Source organism: Electrophorus electricus, chromosome 24 (genome assembly GCF_041902795.1).
Source record: "Electrophorus electricus isolate QZ-2024a chromosome 24, ASM4190279v1, whole genome shotgun sequence".
Classification (NCBI taxonomy): domain Eukaryota; kingdom Metazoa; phylum Chordata; class Actinopteri; order Gymnotiformes; family Gymnotidae; genus Electrophorus; species Electrophorus electricus.
The window spans coordinates 12,733,991-12,751,917 of NC_137520.1; the positions used below are offsets into that span (position 1 = coordinate 12,733,991).

Below are 17,927 nucleotides of genomic sequence, written 5' to 3' on the forward strand. Positions count from 1 at the left end.
TGTATGCAGTGTCTCGGATTTTCGCACGAAATCTACTAAATACAAGACGTTCAACCGCCATAAGAACGCATTACAAACAAAAGATGTACTATGTTGTTCCACTGTGCCATGGGTAGTTTACCAGCACTTGTGACACTGGGGTGGTGCTCTCACAGTTGTAAACACTTTAATATATTCTAGAAAGCTGTGGCACAGAGGTGATCTGGAGGGCCTTCATGACACTCGCCAGTGCCGCTTCTCAAAAGGCCAGTCAGTGCGTCACGTTAGTCCAGTTCATCACTGGTTCATCAGAGGAGGCTTAGTAACAAAGCAAGGATTCAGGCTAAGTTTAGTTCCTCATTTAGCCAATAATGGGTCTTTCAGTGGAGGGCAGTGATAAGACACAGGCAGACAGGGATGATTCACTGTGCCTCGCCCCAACAAAGACATCATTTCATTTCGGCCATGAGAGGGAGAAAATGGGACTCGTGGAAACAGAATGGCATCAAGGCCAGAAGTGAAAGCTCCTCTGTTGTCTTCTGTGGACTCCTGTGCTGTGGCCTTCATCTGTTGCTTCTTGGCAGTCGCACCTGTTTCCTCGCCCGACGAGGGAAGCATTTGTACTTATTGTTTTGAAGGCCTGTTGTTCCAGCATGATTGTATCTTAAGACATCATAGAAGGATGTAGAGATAAAAAAAAGTGAGAAGTAAGATCAGAACTGTTGCACACTCCATAAAAACATACCTGAGCGTTAAAATGATGTTTAAAAAACATGCATTGATCTTTTGATTGTTTAGAAAACAGATTACAATGTCTGCTTTTTAAGTGATTGAATGTGGGGCACTGGTACTGTGATTTTAAATGATTAATTGGATTAACAATCATATCAGCATATAAAGGCTCAATTTAAAGCAGCCAAAATTATGCACTTGAAAGATTGATTTCAATTTTATGGCCTTTGTCAGTATATATAAGAGAATTGCAATTTGTTCTGAAGAAGCCATTAGTTTGATTGTGATCTACAAAGTGCCTGATCAGGCCTGATGAGCCACTGAAAAATAACAGTTGCAGTTTAGGGAGGAAAGACAGCATTAAAAGAAATGAAACATGACATGACAGATGCTCACCACTTAAACTAATGCACTAGTTAAACCAAGGCTGATATTTAGCATGGCCTTAAACATCCAGTCAGTTCTTATGGCCGGGCTCCTTGCCGTTTCCCTCACTTTGCTCTGATGATTGACACTTTGGCCCAGACTTCCCTCATGCTTTTAAGCCTCTGTGTGTGTGTGTGTTCACAGAGAAGCCATAGTTCGTGGCCACCGCCCATGTGGCTCTAAGTAAACGGTTCCACCCTGCCTGGCCTGTACTGGCGCTGCTGTCTCAGTCTGCCTGCACTCTTCGCATTGATGCAACATCTCCTCCTTTTCTCTCCTGCCCACTACACATGATCCTCAGCTGCCCCTCTGCCCTCACTCAGTTCGGTGCAATTTCGGCCCACGGGAATCGCGGACGACGCGTTCCCATGTTCGTCTGCCAGCCCTCGGGCCTGGCACACATCAGTGGGTCTACTCCCTCTGCACGGTTACGATAAGCAGGATGTCGGGAGGGATTTTTGCGCCACCAGTGGGTACAGGGTGTGCCGATGGCAGTGCCATCCAGGCCTTTGGGCAATAGAACCGGTAGCTGCCGTGGATGCTTGCGTGCCACACCACTTCTCCCTCGAGCTCCACTCTAACTGGCAGATTCAGAGCAGATGCTCGCACCCCGCCGAAAGATGCGTTACCACGCCAACCACCGGCCTTTAAGGCAGGCTGAGATGGTGAGGATATATGTCCTGATAGGAGGATTTAACTGTGATGGCTCTTTTTCTCCTCCAATATCAGCTTATGCCCCTCCCCCTCTGACCTTGCACCCATTGTCTCAGCGCCAGTCCCTGTCTCACTTCAGACGACAGATTTAAGCACACACATTACCATCTCGGGGAATGGCTCTGCCTGTCAAACATGACCACACCCACCCTCATTCTTTCCTCTCTCCTAAATCTCTCCAGCCTGTGCATCCGTCTGGGAATATGGCTCAATTAAATGTGGTGGCTCAGAGGAGGAGAGAGCTTTGTGTTGCCGGATCACATTTAGCCTCACAAAGGCAAAAGCCCTTTGGATATTATGGGACAACAACAACAACAACAACAACAACATTCCATCACATTATGATGTAACAGTACAACAAGTTGCTAAGGCCAACAAACCCATGCCTTCTCCACAGTAAGCCTTACTGCTTACCCTTGGGATGATGTGCTAAAGAGAAACATGCATCACTGTCACACACCTTTTATGGATTCCCGATCCATATGGATTGCCAAGGACAGGCGCCTCTATGAATTTCTTTGTTGACAGTAACTGTGCAAATCTGACAAACGGCTCCAACCTCATGCACAAGTTCCAGAATTTGTACCAAATGTATTTTTTTGCTGCAATAGCAGCAGGACATGCGACAGCCACAACCCTTGCCAAAGTGTCCGGGATTAGCACCCTGAGCATTGTGTACAAAAGACCCACCCCGAATCTCGCATGCTGGCACTCGGCCAGGTGAGCAGCCTCCGTTTAGCAGCCAGTGAAAACAAACGCAGGTCCCACCCTCCTGCTTCGTTTGTGCTCGCACGCTCCCCTTCTGCCCCATTAAACTGCAGTTAGTTTTTCCCTGTTTGCTTTAGTGCACACGCCCTGGATCTGCACACAGGCTGCTGCATGAGGAGCGCGCCGCTCAGCAAAGACCCACATTACCTTGTTCTCCAGCGATTATTGGCGGCTAACACAAATAGCAAGAATGGGAGGGGGGTGGGGTCAGTAAGCCACAATTAAGAGACTGCAGCAGTATATCTAGTAAGCAGAACAGGGCAGGAGGAGATTAAGATAGTGTGGTTCAGTATGGATGAAAGCACACTGCTGCATGGCACTGCACCTGCTCAATCGTCTCTGACAAACAGAGACGATCCAATCAGTTGCTGCCTCATTGATCAGCATGACTGATCAAACAGCGTCATCGAGGAGGTATCAATGCTCGCGTGCCAATATCAGAGACGGAGAGACACATCTCCACACCACTTAGTATTCAAGACTACCGCTCACTGATGGAAAAGAAGTACTCTTCTGCAGCCAAGCTGCCCTGTTTACATGAAATGGAAATGAGGAAGATCAGAGGATTTTCAAAAGTTCAGTACAACTTATTTATTCTGAATGAGATGATATAGAGGGAATCAAAACATGAGCTACTCTTAAATTACTTGCGAAATCTCAAAACCACTGGAATGTTACCAAGAAGAGTGAATAAACGACATGTAAAAAATTCTTCATTTGTAAATTAGGGATTTGCCTTGGAAATATGACTAGCTGCTTCTAAAGCTTTCATATTTAATGACCTACCTTTCCCCTAAATGTTAAGCCAAAAACTGGTTTCCAAATCCGTTCATCCATGCAACTCCTGCCATCCCTTCACTCCAGGTACAGAATACAGCAAACACACTCATGAATCCCTCAGACTACAATAGTGCTGTCGTTTCATCCGAGGACCCATGAGGATCTGCCTGCCTACGTAAACACGAGATGTATGCAGCAGTTCTCAGCTATGCGAAGCTGTTACTGCATGCCATTGACGCCATTCTGCTCTTACCTCCACAGGTTTACGAAGGCTACAGCGCTCTGTGGGGTTTTTCCTCCCCCTCCTCCCTGATGTAGAGGTTTTGCGATTCTTCCTCCCTTTCAAATTGATTGTGGCCTCTCTGTGCTGATGCTGCAGTGATACAGAAACACACCCTCTCACACTCCTCTCTCTCCCTCCCTGGCCTCTGATTCGCTGCTGGCTAGAGGTGACATCACCCTTTCGCTCAGCTCTTTCCTCCCTCCCTCTCCTTCTCTCTCTCTCTCTCCTTCCCTCCCTGTTTTTTGACCATTGCTTTATTCTCTTTATCCCACATTCTTTTCTTTTTAATCCCGTGCTGGACAACAGCCACCCCACCCCACCCCACCCCACCAACATCTGTAATCTGATTGGCCCGATCAGACAGATGAATGGGTAATGCAATCATAGAGGCATGATGGCAGGCGCATTAGCCTCTCATGGCAGCAGTTTCCAGCACATGGCATGATCGTGGCATTAAGCACATGGACTGATGCTATGCTAATTAAACAGCGTTATGTTGTGCTGGAAGGGCGCACTCTCTCCCCCCCTGGCACCTGGCTACTGAACAGCAGACGTGATGATACTGGCAGGGAGGATGGGGGATTAGGCCTGATGGGTGGGGTGGGCAGAGAAATTGAGAACCATTCACATTCATTTAAGCAATTATCAGCCCAATGCAAGAGAAATCAATTCAAAAACAGCATCTTATATCATTTAGTAACTTGAGCGTTCCACAAACATAGTTTCACATGACTGAATGCCAAATGACTGGCATTCAAGTGACAATAAATCAGTACTCTTTTCCAGCATCATAACACTTGCCTGAGTTAGGACACTAAGTAAATACAAATATCAGAACCCCCTTCGATAGCACCTGTGACTTCCACCCCTGATGGGTTCTCCTTCTAAAACACAAAAGACATACTCCTCTACATCACACAGTCCTCTGGCTCTCGAGGCATAATAGAAGTGACACTGTATGGCTGCTGTAAAAGGTCACTGTTCAGGTGCTTGTGTGTCAGTGTGAATAAAGACTCAGGGAGTAGATATTTTTGCATCATCTCCACATTGCCTCTCCCAGCATGTGTTTCGCCTTGGTGTCACACATGGGTGACATCGCCGCAGGGTGCGCAGTCTGAGCGTCTGCTGCTGGTAACATAAGAACACGCATAAGCCCATGACCCCGGAAGATGAATCTAAACGCCCAGCCTCCCGTTAAAGGACTGCCGTTGGGTTCGGTTTGCCAAGTGGCTCTGTTGCATGCTGGGCTGCCTGGGATTGCAGGTCACATGACTAACTCAAGGCACAAACACACACAATGACAAAGGACTATGTAAAACAGAGAACATTTGAATAAGCAATTTGCAAGGGTTACAAACAGAGGTCTAACTGCCAGAAACAAATGTATTATATGATGAGACGAAATAAAATATTGGAAGAAATTTGTGATTTGGTTTTAGAACTGGAACAGTGAAATATGGCTTGGTGCAGATAAACAATATAAAAATAGGTCAAGGGAGGGACAGGCTTTCAGACATGTCAAACTGTCATGAAACAGCTCAACTGTCTTGTGTTGGATTCCTTCATCAAAAGTTTTTTCTCCCCTCCTTAAAACACAATCAAGATGAGGCTAGTACTTTGAGATCAGCTCTGTGCATTGTCAGAGACTACATGATCAAAAGGCAAAGAATACTCAAGTGTTGCTAGATGATAAAAATAACCTGAACACACTTGCATAAAAAATGGGTTTAAGAAACAAAAATAGCATCCAGTGCTTTTCCAGGTGTTCAGAATGTTACTGCTGGAGCAATCTGAAGTTCTCAGCCTTAGGCTCTGTCTGTTTGCCATTATTCTTCAATTACCATGACTAGCACTGGGCCAAACTGGCCAAATGACCTCACGTCCACTAAATGAATTCACTTAAGTCAATTAGCTGCCTGAGCCAGTCAGAAATAACCCATGACAAGTATACCAGAGACTTCCGATTTCTGTCCCCCCCCCCACCTTTTCCTGTTGTCTACTAGTGTTTGTGTCTACTGTTTGCATGGGGGAAGTTTTTTTTTTTTTTTTTTTTTTTTAAATCTTATTTTTAACCTCCATCTCAGAATAAGACAAGATTTGAGCTCTGGCTTGTGTTCGCTGTAGCACTGTTCGATATTCTAGTCTGACATTCTGCCAGACAGATAATGCCTCGCTGTAGCATACTATTGAGTTGACTCCTCTCTGTAGACTTTTAGGTTTAGGATGCCAGAGTGCGCACACACACCCCAGTCATTTTGTTCTGTCTACAGCAGAGCAGAGTCTTTTGGCCCTAAAGTAGGACACATGATGACGGCGTTACACTCTTGGGGCTGCCGATTGCTGCACACCCACTGAGGTGTCAGGCTGTACATGGTAAAAGCCTGAGACTAGAGACAGACATACATGGACTGAGTGACACACAGAGACGGTGAGAGATGGTGTGAGAGCCGTAGACACTAGGATGATTTACAGTGACATTGTTAGGCTGCACAATTCATCTGTGTCAAATTAATTTATTACTGTCGACTGCAATTGATATCCATTGTTTGTGTGTACAAAGATATCAGACCTCAACCACACCACCAATTTATGTTGGAATGCTACATACAAACACTGGATAAAATTATTAGGCCATGAATTATTGATTCACACACACACACACACGAGAATGTGATGTGAAAACTCGAGATAAAACATGAATGTTTGGGAACAGTACTTTGACAAATTACTAGACTTTTGCATCTGTAATTTGCATTGTGAATGTCAAAATACAAAAAAGAACCAAAACTTCATTGTGCCCAAAACCACGTGCATCACATATTCCTCAAACTCCCAAGGCCTGCACAGTGGACACTTACTGTTCTTGCAGTGGTACTTCTGTGCCTGTTACACCAAATTTCCATTAAAGAAGAATTTACCAAATTGAAAAGAACACTAATCCTTATAGATTAGTAATGAACTTGCTAGATATCATGACAAGAAATATAATCTTAGTGGTCACTAAACGAATAGGGGTTTTATTGATATAGACCACCTGCTTTCAGTTTTCATTGACTACATTTTAACCAGAACTTTTACAAAGTCTTTTATTCAGTTACATACAGTTTTTTTGAACATTTTAATTTTTGTTCATGTTGTATTTGGCACGATTCAGCATAAATCACAGAAATGGATGCCTGTGAAACTAGATTAACGCTGATGGACAAAGTCTCACTGCAGTTCTAACAATCAACATAATCCTGCATAGGTAGTCTTACAATAAGTAGCTATATTAACTTACCTTTTTAAACCTGGGATAGCTTTGATTTTTGTTGTATTTTACATTATTGATCCTCAACTGCTCTGCCCACCACCAGTGATCTCAACAGTGGGCAGTGGAAAGATATACAAACTAATAAACTGATTCTAAGTAGATCAGGTGAGGTTTTTGGGCATTTTTCCTTGTTAACAAATGAGTTTTTATATTACCCTATGATCTTAAGCAATTAACACTGGCGGTGCCTTACATTAATTACTAATTATTTTTAGCAAACATTCACTCTTCTTGGTAACATTCCAGTTTTTGAGATTTTAAACCCCCCCCCCCCCATTAGTTTTCCAATTTTAATCTTATTTTGTAGAGTTTGTGTGATCCTCAAGGCTTTTCCCTTCTATAATCTGTCTGCAATGGATTGTGTGTGAGAAACTCACCAGGAAGCATAATCTTTAATTAAGGCTTTGCACAGAGCACATGGAGGGGCTGTCTCATTACCAGGTGAACTGGTTCAGCTCTGCATACCCTGAACGTGAAGCACGCATATGCCAAAGGGTTAACTCGCCCTCACAGTACAAAATACATATATCTGTATAGTCAATTAAAACCATGAAGCCAATTACACTAATGAACAACTCCTGCTTTAGTGCTATGCAAATCCATTTGTCCTCCCCTCGTCATTCCCCTCACGGGGGGGAAGTAATGCCCCTGATTTATGCCTGGCACAGCACTCTGCATTATGATGGGAGTTCTGGCAGCGTCTCAGAAGCTGTCCGGTATTAGTCCCTGAGACCCAGTGATTGGCTGCCACCTACACTGGCTCCCTGCCTGGAGGTTTACAATAGTGATGCGAGCTCTCCAGATATCACAGAAGAGACGCAATACCCATGTTTGTAAACATGTATTCAACATTATAATCCTTTTTTAAAACATTTCCCCACAATGCCTCCAATAGCTTTACTTAAGACTTGCATTATTTATAATAACCGAGTCAATACCTATTGAGCAGCCCTTGCAGAAAGTCACATAAAATCTGCATAATTTAGAGGAAGGAACGTCAACAGTGTTCATGCAACATCAAATGCAATCATGCAGCTACTGCAAAGCCAAGAGGAGCAAAAGACAATGTTTTAAGAAAGGAAAAATCTTTGAGGGGAAAATACTTTTACATATTTCATAGAATTGAGATGATGTACCGCCTCAAGATCTCCCCCTAGTGGTGTATTGATAACTTGTACCTCAGACATTTACTCAGGTCCGTACGTTTCTTTGGGTTCTGAATACATTTTAAAATGTGGAAATTGTAAACTATAATGGCTCACGGTAACATGGCGACCCTCTGCTCTGTGGCAGGTCTAAGGGGCAAGTACTCTGTCAAACTCGTTCCCCCTGAATTGAATTCAAATGCAAATCGTGAGCAACTCCGTGCGAGGGAAGAAATGCAGCGAGTCACGTGTGGCAAACGCCATGAGAACTCACTCACGTGCTACATGGGGGAAAAAATCCGTCACCATTAGCTGGACCTTATCTGTCTCCCGTTTCAACTTTTGCAGGGACTAACAGTCTCTGGCTTCAAGCATGAAAAACCACAACAGCTTTCATCTTTATCTGCCTGTACAGGACCAGGGCTAGCAATTTTACAATTAAACTCAGACTGGGGGTGGAAAGGGACGCAGACAGAGAGGGGAAGGGAAAAAGAAAATAGAAAACAATTAAGGCAGCATGGGGTTAACATTGATTTGAGCTAAAGTCATTTATCTGTCCAGCTCATCATGTCCCCGAGGCAGAAACTACAGCAAGCGCCAGTGGATTCCCTCACCTTAGATTTGATGAGGTGGAGGCATGGGCTGCGCAGAATCTCATGGAGCCGTGGTGTCTGCTTAAAGACAGGGTGGGGCAAGGCGTGAAGGAAGAAGCGGAGGGGGAGGGGTTAGGGAGACAGGGGTACCTGGTGGGAGGAGGGTAAAGGAACTTAAGTGCAGCTTAAGCGCAGATGGTGAGAGACGCCACTCATGCTAAGGGGAGAGATGGAGTGGGCAGGGCAGGGCCCAGACAGCGAGGAAAAGAAGGCAACACTGAACATGACTAACAGAAAAAAAAAAAAAAAAACAACAAAAAAAAAACAACAAAAAAAAACTAAAAATCAATAAATCAGCACCTGGTTGGTAAATGTATCAGTGTACTGGGGTGCAGTAGGCATGATAAATGCCTGAGGTCTCGCATGCACGCAAATCTGGGTCATCGGGAGAGCAACAGCCATCCATGATGACTGCGATGAAGTGGGGGGGGTGGGGGGGGGTTGCGTGCAAAGACAGACACAGGCCCACACACTTTCTTGCTACTGGCCCCTCACAACACCATCTGAACCAGGTAATCTCAGTGTGACACCAACGATTGCCCTGAGCAGCTCTGCAGCAGCACGGCCAGACGAGTTCTCCACAGCGTACGTGCCCCAACGGACCCTCATTCTCCTGTGAAGTCGGCCTGGAAGCTGGAAATGATCATAGCATTGGGTGCAAACAGTCTAAGGTCTCTTGAAACAACTTTAGCACACACGATCGAGTCCATTTTATGCATTTATTTATGTAGCAATTTATTCTCTGATTAGCTGCTGAGGGGCTGGTTCAGCAGCCCATGAACCACGTCAGAAGGCTGGTGGTTCTGGCCAGTCCGTCACTTCCTCTAAGCTCTGTGATCCTTCCCAAAAATACCACAAAAAGTTGCCTAAAAATGTCACCCTTTGAAAAGTCTCTGCACGGTTGCAAGTTCATTCAAAACTCTAAACTCACACTCGACCCCACCCCCCTCCCAGTTCGCCCATTTTCAAAGCTAGTGAGGTCAAACATTAGCAACAGAGGACAATCGACATATGCATCCCCCCCAAAGGTTTTATAACCATCCTGTTCACGCACACAAACAACCTTCTTATTTTAACAGCCAGAGAAGAACAAAAAAAGATTAAACATAATAAACTCCCAAACCTTTTGTACAGAGAAAAACTAAGTGGAGAAAATGTCTCTTATATTAGTCCGCGTAAAACCTCCAGATCGTCTCTCTCGGGTCTGCATTTTAATTGGGATGGGAGACACACAAATATACCAAATGCAGTTCTGTGTGTCAGTGAGAGGCTTCGTGTGTAGTAGGCAATGTCATTATGTTTGTCTCGCACGCTCAGTCATCCAACTTTACATGGATTAGAAAGAAGCAGGTCTTGGCCATGTCTACGATAGTGTGAATATGCGTGTGTCATAAGTTAACAATATGTAAGTTTAAATCAGTGTGGTGTGTGACAGCGTGTGTGTATATGTGTGTGTAATATATATATATATATATATATATATATATATATATATATATATATATATATTTTATTTTTATTTTTTTTTGTGTGTGTGTGTGTACTGTGTGGGTTTTAGGAAAGTCTCTAGGCCAGCCCGAAGCCTTCTGAGCATTCCTGAATGGCCAACAGCAGCATGTGTCTCAGCTTCTCATAGCTCTCGTAGGCTGGGAGGTCCAACTGGTTAAAGCTGGAAGGAGAGAGAAGAGAAAATAGGGTTCTCACACACCATCAACTCAATACTTAACACAGCTCCTGGCCTGCTCGTTATGTGGACGGGTTTCTGTACCAAGTGTGTGCAGAGGGGAGTCGGTCAGTGGAGCGGTCGTCGCGGTGGATCTGGAACTTCTGAATGCCGTTCATGCCCTCCAACGCGGCAAAGCCCTGCAGGGGCACCTTGGACGTGCCCGTGACAAACTGAAGGAACTTGGCACGGTCGGCCTGGTCAAAGGAGCGCAGCGCACGCCAGAACCACTGGATCTGCATGGGGAAACGACACAGGTCAGCACCAGGAGACTATGGCACCACCTTACCATGGAGGTGCTAAAATTTGTGTTTTTAATAGACTCTCAAGTAGCCGTTTTGCTTCCCTTCAAATTCTAAACTTTCTCTGTGTGCATACACCTACTTGGATGGAGCTGGACTGGTACTTGTGGTACTCCGTGTTGGCCTTCAGGTCGTCAATGTCGATGGTGGGCAAGCCTGAGATGAGCAGCTCCAGCTCCTGCTCTGTGAAGATGGAGATCAGCCTCTTGGGGATGATCTCATAGAAGCCCTCCAGGAAAGCTGCCAGCTGCTTGCGGATAGCACCTGCACAGTAAGGAAGCAGTGAGCTCGCGTGCTAGCCTGCGCTCCAGCAAGTCCTCAAAGATGGAGGAAATATCCGCCGACGTGCTGACGATGCTGCGCGGCACAGGCTCACCCGTCATCTTCATCTGGCACACCAGGTGCACGTATTCCTTCTTGTTCTCTTCAGTCACCAGGATGTTGGCCCCGTTGGGCTTCAGGTCCCTCACCTCACACACCCCAAACTCCTGGACCTGGAAAATGACAGGGACGCAACAGATCTACTCAGCCCTGTGCTGTGGGAGACAGGACATACAACCAAACCCAAGACCTTTCTGAACGGTCTTCACACCTCTGTGCTGAATGTCAGCTCGTAACCCAGGGTAGACACATCATTCTCCAGCAGGTAGACCAGGCCCTGGAAGAAGGGATAGTCCTCGCTCTCCATGTCTGTGTACCTGTAGAAGACACCACCAGCAACAGGGCATGGTTTAACACAGGAGGTCAGGATTAAGGCCAGCGTCTGAATACAAAATCACACACAGAGACACATGTCTATTAGGGCAGGCAAAGACTAACTCTTACTACACTATTTTATTTTATTTAGAAATTTTTATAACTGCCAATATGAGCAAATTCCACACAATTTTTAAATTTCAGCTGTTTTTTAAATGGAACCGCATTCATGTCAGATGCACATCTACTTTTTAGGAAAATGTCACGATGTAGCTTATCAGATTAGCCTTTTAGTAAAAGGAAAAAAACATGCATAATTTCACTGAAATCCTTTAGCCACATATGTCCAATCTGTGACGCAAAATCCAGTGTGGAATCCAAGGCTGCTACGATCCTACATGCTGCAGACCCAGCTGGTAAATGACATCACCGACCGCATCACTGTGGCGCTGGGTCACTTTGACTTCAGTCGCATTCTGTCTTCTGTTAAATGAAGCAGCTCTGTACATCCAGACATACCCTACCTAACACTCTTTCCCAGGATGTGCTTGTAGAAGCTCCGTGTGAAGTAGCACTCCAGCAGTCGGTTGTCATAGACAGCCTTGGCCACCACGCGGCCCACAAACTTAAAGTAGCTGAGATGGTTGGGGTTGCAGTGGGAGGAGGGGTTGATGGTGTAGGTGACGCGGTCTCCAGGTGATGTGCGGAAGAGTGCGTACATGGGGTTGAACATCTCCCTGGAGATGATCATGTACCACTCCCTCAGCAGACCACCGGCATCCTGGCCCTCCTCCCCTTCAAACACTATGTACCTGAAGAGAGAGAATGAGGGAGAGCTATTTAAACTGAGTGGAGAGATTCTCTAGCTACACAGCAGCAACAATTATCTTGTACACTAATCTGTAGAAATGAGGGTGTGGGTAAGTGCTTGCACCACATGCACAAAGCGCATCAATGCATCACCAGTTCTGGCTGGCAGCTATCTACTGATTAGTCCACGTGTCTGTGTAACACTCACAGCCTGTTCTTCATGTCCTCTGGGCTCTTGCGGTGCAACTCTCTGTAGGAGTCCTCAAAGACATGGTCTCTCCTCACGTGGACAGCCATGTCCTCCTTCCTGAGTCCCTCATCCAGACGCTCCAACTCCTGACGGAAATACCTGACACACACACACACACACACACACACACACACACCCTTCAGTTGAGCACATACGCTATAAGGCCTACACAGCAGCGAATCTAAAGTGAGACATCTACAAATGGAGACGAGAGATGAAGAAATGAGAATACAGCAAAAAGAAACTAAAACCAAACAGCAGCAACAAGTAAACCTCCAACCAGTTAAGTGTCAGTCAGGCCATACTTGCGCTTGACGTCAAAGTCAAGTATGCGAATGTAGTCCACGAGGACAGCAAAGGGGCCGTCAGCCAAGTGCGTGGTGGACTGGCGCAGGATCTGGTTAAGCACCGTTCTATGGGTTTCTAGATCAGAGAAGAACACACTTAGGCCCTCCAGCCTCCTCATACTGGCGAAGGAAGACGACCGTGAGGCATGATGGTTTTAAACTCACCAGCGAAGCGGAGGAACTTCTGCGTGTCGGGAGGCAGGTTAGAGGAGATGTGCATGGACGAGGGCTCCCGGGAGAAGAAGGGGTCGAGAGAGGAGGGCGTGGCAGGTGTGAGCGGTGCCGGGGACAGCGGCGGCGGCTCGTCTTTGATGTGGGACAGCTGGCTCTCGCGCGTGTCCCGCACTGGGGGCTTGCTCTCGCGCTCGGTCGCATGCACCAGGAAGAAGGCCTCCACCGCCGGCTGCAGAACTTCACAGCGAAAAGATACAGAGCTGTGTCAAAGCGCTTCTGCCTTTGCAATCTTAACCAGCAGGACATGCTCGGCGATATGATTACCCAGGACGGCATGCTGGTCGTGTGACTCCTCTAGCTCTTTGAGACACTCCCCCAGCATGTCCCACAGCTCATCCAACAGGAGCTGCTCGCTAAGCAGAGGCAACTCAGGCAGTCTCTCATCCTGCTCCTGCTGTCCACTGCCCTCCTCACCTGAGAACACGTAGGCACACCTTCATCACCAAGCTTTAAAAAACCACAATAAAACCACTAGATAATTATCCTGATCAAGTCCCCCCCCTTTCCCATGAGAGATTTAGAGCACTTAACGCTCATATTTGCTCTGGTAAATTGAAATGAGCAGTGAGGTTCTCCTCCAGGTGCCACCCAGCGACGCAGGGCTGCGGGCGCTCACCGATAGGAGCCTGGTCCTGCTCTGAAGGAGAAGGCTGGTCCACATCCATGGGAGAGTCATCCCTCTGGGCTGCTGGGGCCTCTGTCGCAGAATGCGCCTCCGACTGGACCGGGAGAACGGAAGGAGACAGGGTGAGATTCCACACTGATGCAATGGGGAGAGGGGGCGTCTAACGTGGCGAGGGAACAATGATGGGCTCTACATCTCAGCTTCAGGGGCACGAGTGTTCAATGAGAGGAAGAGAAAATGGAGAGCACCATGCATTATGGAGAACCATAAGCGGTCGGGAGGGGTGTTGATAGTTGCTGAAGCACTGAGCCATGATAGCCAGCCAAAAAAAAACAAACACCACAAATCATCAACACAGGGAAAGAAAGCCAAGCCTAAAGCCACATTCAAAATTCATAACAGTGGGCTGTGACGTGTACCCAGTGCAGTGAGCGTTTGCTGAAGCACGTGCAGAGTGCTGGGTGCGTTCGTCTCACTGACATACATGTGCTGGGGGCGTGTGTGAGGCTGGCCAACTTGGAGGGACAGTGCAGAGTCATTACAGTGGGAATACTAAAGAGAAACGTTTGCGTGGTCAGCTCACTCGCTCGCAGAGGTTTACTAGACAAGTAGGCGAAAGGACGGAAAAGGGTGCACAAAATAGTCTAGGTGTCCACATCGATTATTACAACACAACAAATACGTGTCGAGTTTGTAACATTTGTTTACTGCGTCTATATGTAAAGTCTGAGAGTAGATGCTACATGTCATTTCTGACACATCTTGTGTGTTGTCAGTGTTCAATAAAATGCATTTAACAATCAGAGGTGAGGCACTGGCGAGTAGTGTGAGTAGCAGTCTGCCTGCTGTCAGTGTGGCCCATGCTAACCGTGGCAGAGCTGGCCGGGCCGGTGGGGGGGTTGTTGGTTGCTGCGGTGTTGGGGGCGTGGCCTGTGCTGGGGGCGTGGCCGGCTGCCGCGGACGATCCGGCAGCAGCGGCAGCGGCAGCGGCAGCAGCGGTGGCGGCGGCGGAGGAAGAGGAGGAGGATGAAGAGGGCAGGGGGGCCTGCTGTAGCCGGCGGGCCCTCTGCCCCTCTCTCACCATCTGGATAATGGCATCGGCTTCTGCCTCCAGCTGGCGGACGGCAGCCTGAATACTGCTGGCAGAGCCCAAGCTGGTAGAGCCTGCAGGGGGCAGCAGAGGGAGGAGGTGCAATCAAACACGAAAAACCTTCGGATCAACAGAACAGGTCGGACCAGCATTTCAAACAGGCCACTCTGCTAGAAAAAGGGCTTGTATCAGGTGGCGCTCGCAACTAGAGGTCATGGTCAATCACAGGCTACTGGCTCTCCGGTTAACTCCAACATTATAGAAATTCTGTTTGACTTACAACATCACACAGCCACCCTGTCATCAAGTGTGTGAGAGAGACTCACTCAATCTTCCCGTCTGCTTGGCCTTCTTGTTGGCGCGTCGCGTGTCCTCCCGGAGCTGGATAATAACCTGCAGCACACGCAGGAAGAACTTCTGCGTGGACGTCTTGGATGTGAGTGAACTCATGCAGGGCAGCTGGAGCTCTCTGCCACCCAGCGTGCGCTTCTGGGCCGCCACAATCACCACACTCTCAGACCCATCGAACCTGCAGGCCAGAGGAGAGTAGGCAGCACGAAAGGAAAGATGCGCTGCGCACGACCCTTTTAAGAAAAAAGGGCAACACAGCTGATCCTGGAACTGACTGCTGCGTATAGCATATAGCCACTCCTGCAGAAGAGTTCCTGAATTCTGATACGGTAACATGACGACGGCTGGCGGAGGCCCTCGGCTTGGCTCACCTGCTGGTCATCTTGCCCTTGAGGCGTGTGGTGAGGGAGGGGTCCTCGTGTGCAGCTTCTGGAGACTGAGTGTCAGCCCGCGCTCTCCTCTGCTGCTCCAGGTTGTACTCTCGTAGCTCTGCCAGTAAAGTGCCTGCACACGCACACACGATGACCACCAGAGGTAATGGAAACGTTACAAAACGGGTTACAGAGCATGAAAGCAGAGCTGCGAGGTGGTTAAAGAGCAGGGAAGTACTAACCGATTTGTTTGCAGAGTGTGTATCCGAGATGGCGGGCCCCGCTGAGCAACAGTCTGAGCACCGTGTCTCGGGTTTGGCTGTCCCCTCTGGACAGCTGTAGCAGAATGTTGGCCGCGTCTTCCAAGCCCTCCTCTGAACACGAGTGAGAGGTCAGCACCTAGCAGAGAACGCACACAAGGGGTGAGATGAGGGGTGGTCTCCCAGTTACACAGTCTGGGGGTCTGCCAAGCCAGATGCGAGGGGTGTGTGTATAAAGCGTGCCATACCTCTACTGAGAGCTGTAGCTGTTTCTCAGTCAGGCCAGTGGAGGCCAGCTTGGTTTCACTATCTGTACTGCTCACTGTCTTCTGTTTGCCTGCATTACCACCAGTACATCACCTTGGTTGTTACTTAATCTCTTGTAAGGTGAACAAATGCATCAAAACAGCACTAGAATACATGATCTGGACCACGTTCATGGAACATTTTCAGTGCATCAGTATTAAAATAATTATCAGTGCTATTTTATTAACAGTAGTAATTTTGTGGGTGTGAGGCACAGAAGCTATAAAGAAGTTTAAAAACTTTCAGCAATGGACAACCGCGCTATGGTGCTTATAGCGTCCGTCAGAGTGTGAAAAGCTCCTACCAGCAGCAGACGTAGCTGTAGTCGTGCTGGAGACTGCAGCAGTGGTGGTGGTGGTGGTGGTGGGGGGGGTGGGTGTGGGTGCTGGCTGAGCGTGTGCTGGTGCCATCCCTGCAGTCGCACCCTGGCTGCCCGTTGTGGCCGCCACCCCGGTAGCGCCCTGGCTGGCGGGCACCGCCGGCGTGGTGGACGGGGCCTGTGGCACTGGGTGCCCGGCCGGCACCTCCGTGGCCTTGTTGTCGGGCAGGGCGATGGAAATGAGCGACAGCAGGCGCAGGAGCTTCTCGGTAAGCAGCGAGCTGCGCCGGATCACAGGGTGGGACAGCATGTTCATCAGTTGGCCCAGCGGAGACGCCTCCAGGCTCAGCTGGGCGCCCTCGGCCTCACCCAGAGCCCCCAGCGGCACCGTCTTCATGGAGGCTTTTCCCTTGCGGCTCACGTTCATGTTGTCCAGCTTGACCAGCAGGTCCCAGAAGTCGGTGGAGATGCCCAGAGGTGTGCCTGAGCCAGAGCCCAAGGAGTTGTGAGTAGAGGACAGGGTGCCTTGGGCGCCTGAGGAGTTTGACTGGCCAGCACCACCCGGCCTGCAGACTCCTCCGGGTGCAAGGGTAGAGCTGCCACACAGGCGAGAGTCCAGCTCTGAGGTGGAGGAAGACTGGGGATCCTTACAGCGCTGCTGCGTGAAGTGGCTGGGGAACACCTGCACACGACGCACCAGGGAGGCGCTTAGAAAAAAAACCACAACCAACTGCTGTACCTAAACAACATTTTCAAAGCCTGCAAGGCATTCAACACTCACCTTAGCCAGCTGAATGAGGGTATCCAGGACGTGTCGACACACGACAGGGGCAGCTTGCGGGTGGATGTGCACCGTCGACCCGCCTCCTGAGCAACCGACTCCTCCCCCGGCTCCCGAAACCCCTCCCCCAAGACCAGCCGAGCTCACGGCCCCTCCTGCCGAATGTCGCTCTGCGTGCTTACGGCCCGACGCCCGCTGGATCTGGAAGATGTTGGTGCGGCAGCCGAGAGCGGCATCCATGGAGACAGAGAGCCAGGAGAGCTGGCTGGAGCTGCGCGACTCCACCCTGTTCAGCAGCTCCAGAGAGGAAGAGGAGGACGAAGACGAGGCCATCGAGGCCTGCGAGGAGGGGCCCTTGCTGGCGGCAGCCGAGCCCTGGCCCTGGGTGCGCTTGCCGCGGGCGTCGTCCAGCCGGGCCGTCTCCAGGCAGAGCTCGCTCTCGCTGCTGCGCTGCAGGATGGACAGCAGGCTGCGGATGACCCAGCCGCGTGTCTGCGAGTGGTAGCACAGGTTGCGCAGCACACGGTGCAGACGGCTCGTGTTCAGCTTGGGCTCGTCCACGAACAGTAGCACCAAGAGGCAGGAGAGCGCCTCGTGGTCCAGCAGGAGACGCCCACGCAGACGCAAGAGGGAGTCCACATTGGAGCTGGAGGGGCTGCGCACACGCAC

At 48.7% G+C, this 17,927-nt stretch overlaps 2 protein-coding genes across 15 annotated transcripts in view; both read right to left on the reverse strand.

Annotated features, from left to right (window-relative positions):
- The window catches only part of l1cama (L1 cell adhesion molecule, paralog a), a 35,241-nt gene extending 31,444 nt beyond the window's left edge, over positions 1-3,797 (reverse strand). For both annotated transcript variants that reach the window (XM_035522292.2, XM_035522291.2), the window contains exon 1: positions 3,653-3,797. The gene's annotated coding sequence lies outside the window, so the exon portion shown is untranslated. The remainder of the gene's footprint in view (positions 1-3,652) is intronic.
- A 5,701-nt stretch (positions 3,798-9,498) lies between these two features.
- huwe1 (HECT, UBA and WWE domain containing E3 ubiquitin protein ligase 1) overlaps positions 9,499-17,927 on the reverse strand; it is a 36,394-nt gene continuing 27,965 nt past the window's right edge. For 11 of the 13 annotated variants that reach the window (XM_081706577.1, XM_081706584.1, XM_081706580.1 and 8 more), the window contains 18 exons: positions 17,259-17,913; positions 16,463-17,159; positions 16,101-16,189; positions 15,835-15,991; positions 15,593-15,725; positions 15,197-15,399; positions 14,649-14,944; positions 13,772-13,874; positions 13,420-13,569; positions 13,087-13,332; positions 12,880-12,997; positions 12,533-12,673; positions 12,039-12,326; positions 11,411-11,516; positions 11,195-11,312; positions 10,901-11,082; positions 10,562-10,752; positions 9,499-10,462 (listed from right to left, as the gene is read on the reverse strand). In XM_081706577.1, the coding sequence (XP_081562703.1) occupies positions 10,360-10,462; positions 10,562-10,752; positions 10,901-11,082; positions 11,195-11,312; positions 11,411-11,516; positions 12,039-12,326; positions 12,533-12,673; positions 12,880-12,997; positions 13,087-13,332; positions 13,420-13,569; positions 13,772-13,874; positions 14,649-14,944; positions 15,197-15,399; positions 15,593-15,725; positions 15,835-15,991; positions 16,101-16,189; positions 16,463-17,159; positions 17,259-17,913 (3,976 nt within the window). In that variant the 3' untranslated portion in view covers positions 9,499-10,359. The remainder of the gene's footprint in view (positions 10,463-10,561; positions 10,753-10,900; positions 11,083-11,194; positions 11,313-11,410; positions 11,517-12,038; positions 12,327-12,532; positions 12,674-12,879; positions 12,998-13,086; positions 13,333-13,419; positions 13,570-13,771; positions 13,875-14,648; positions 14,945-15,196; positions 15,400-15,592; positions 15,726-15,834; positions 15,992-16,100; positions 16,190-16,462; positions 17,160-17,258; positions 17,914-17,927) is intronic. The other 2 variants (XM_081706588.1, XM_081706587.1) reach the window with 1 other exon arrangement.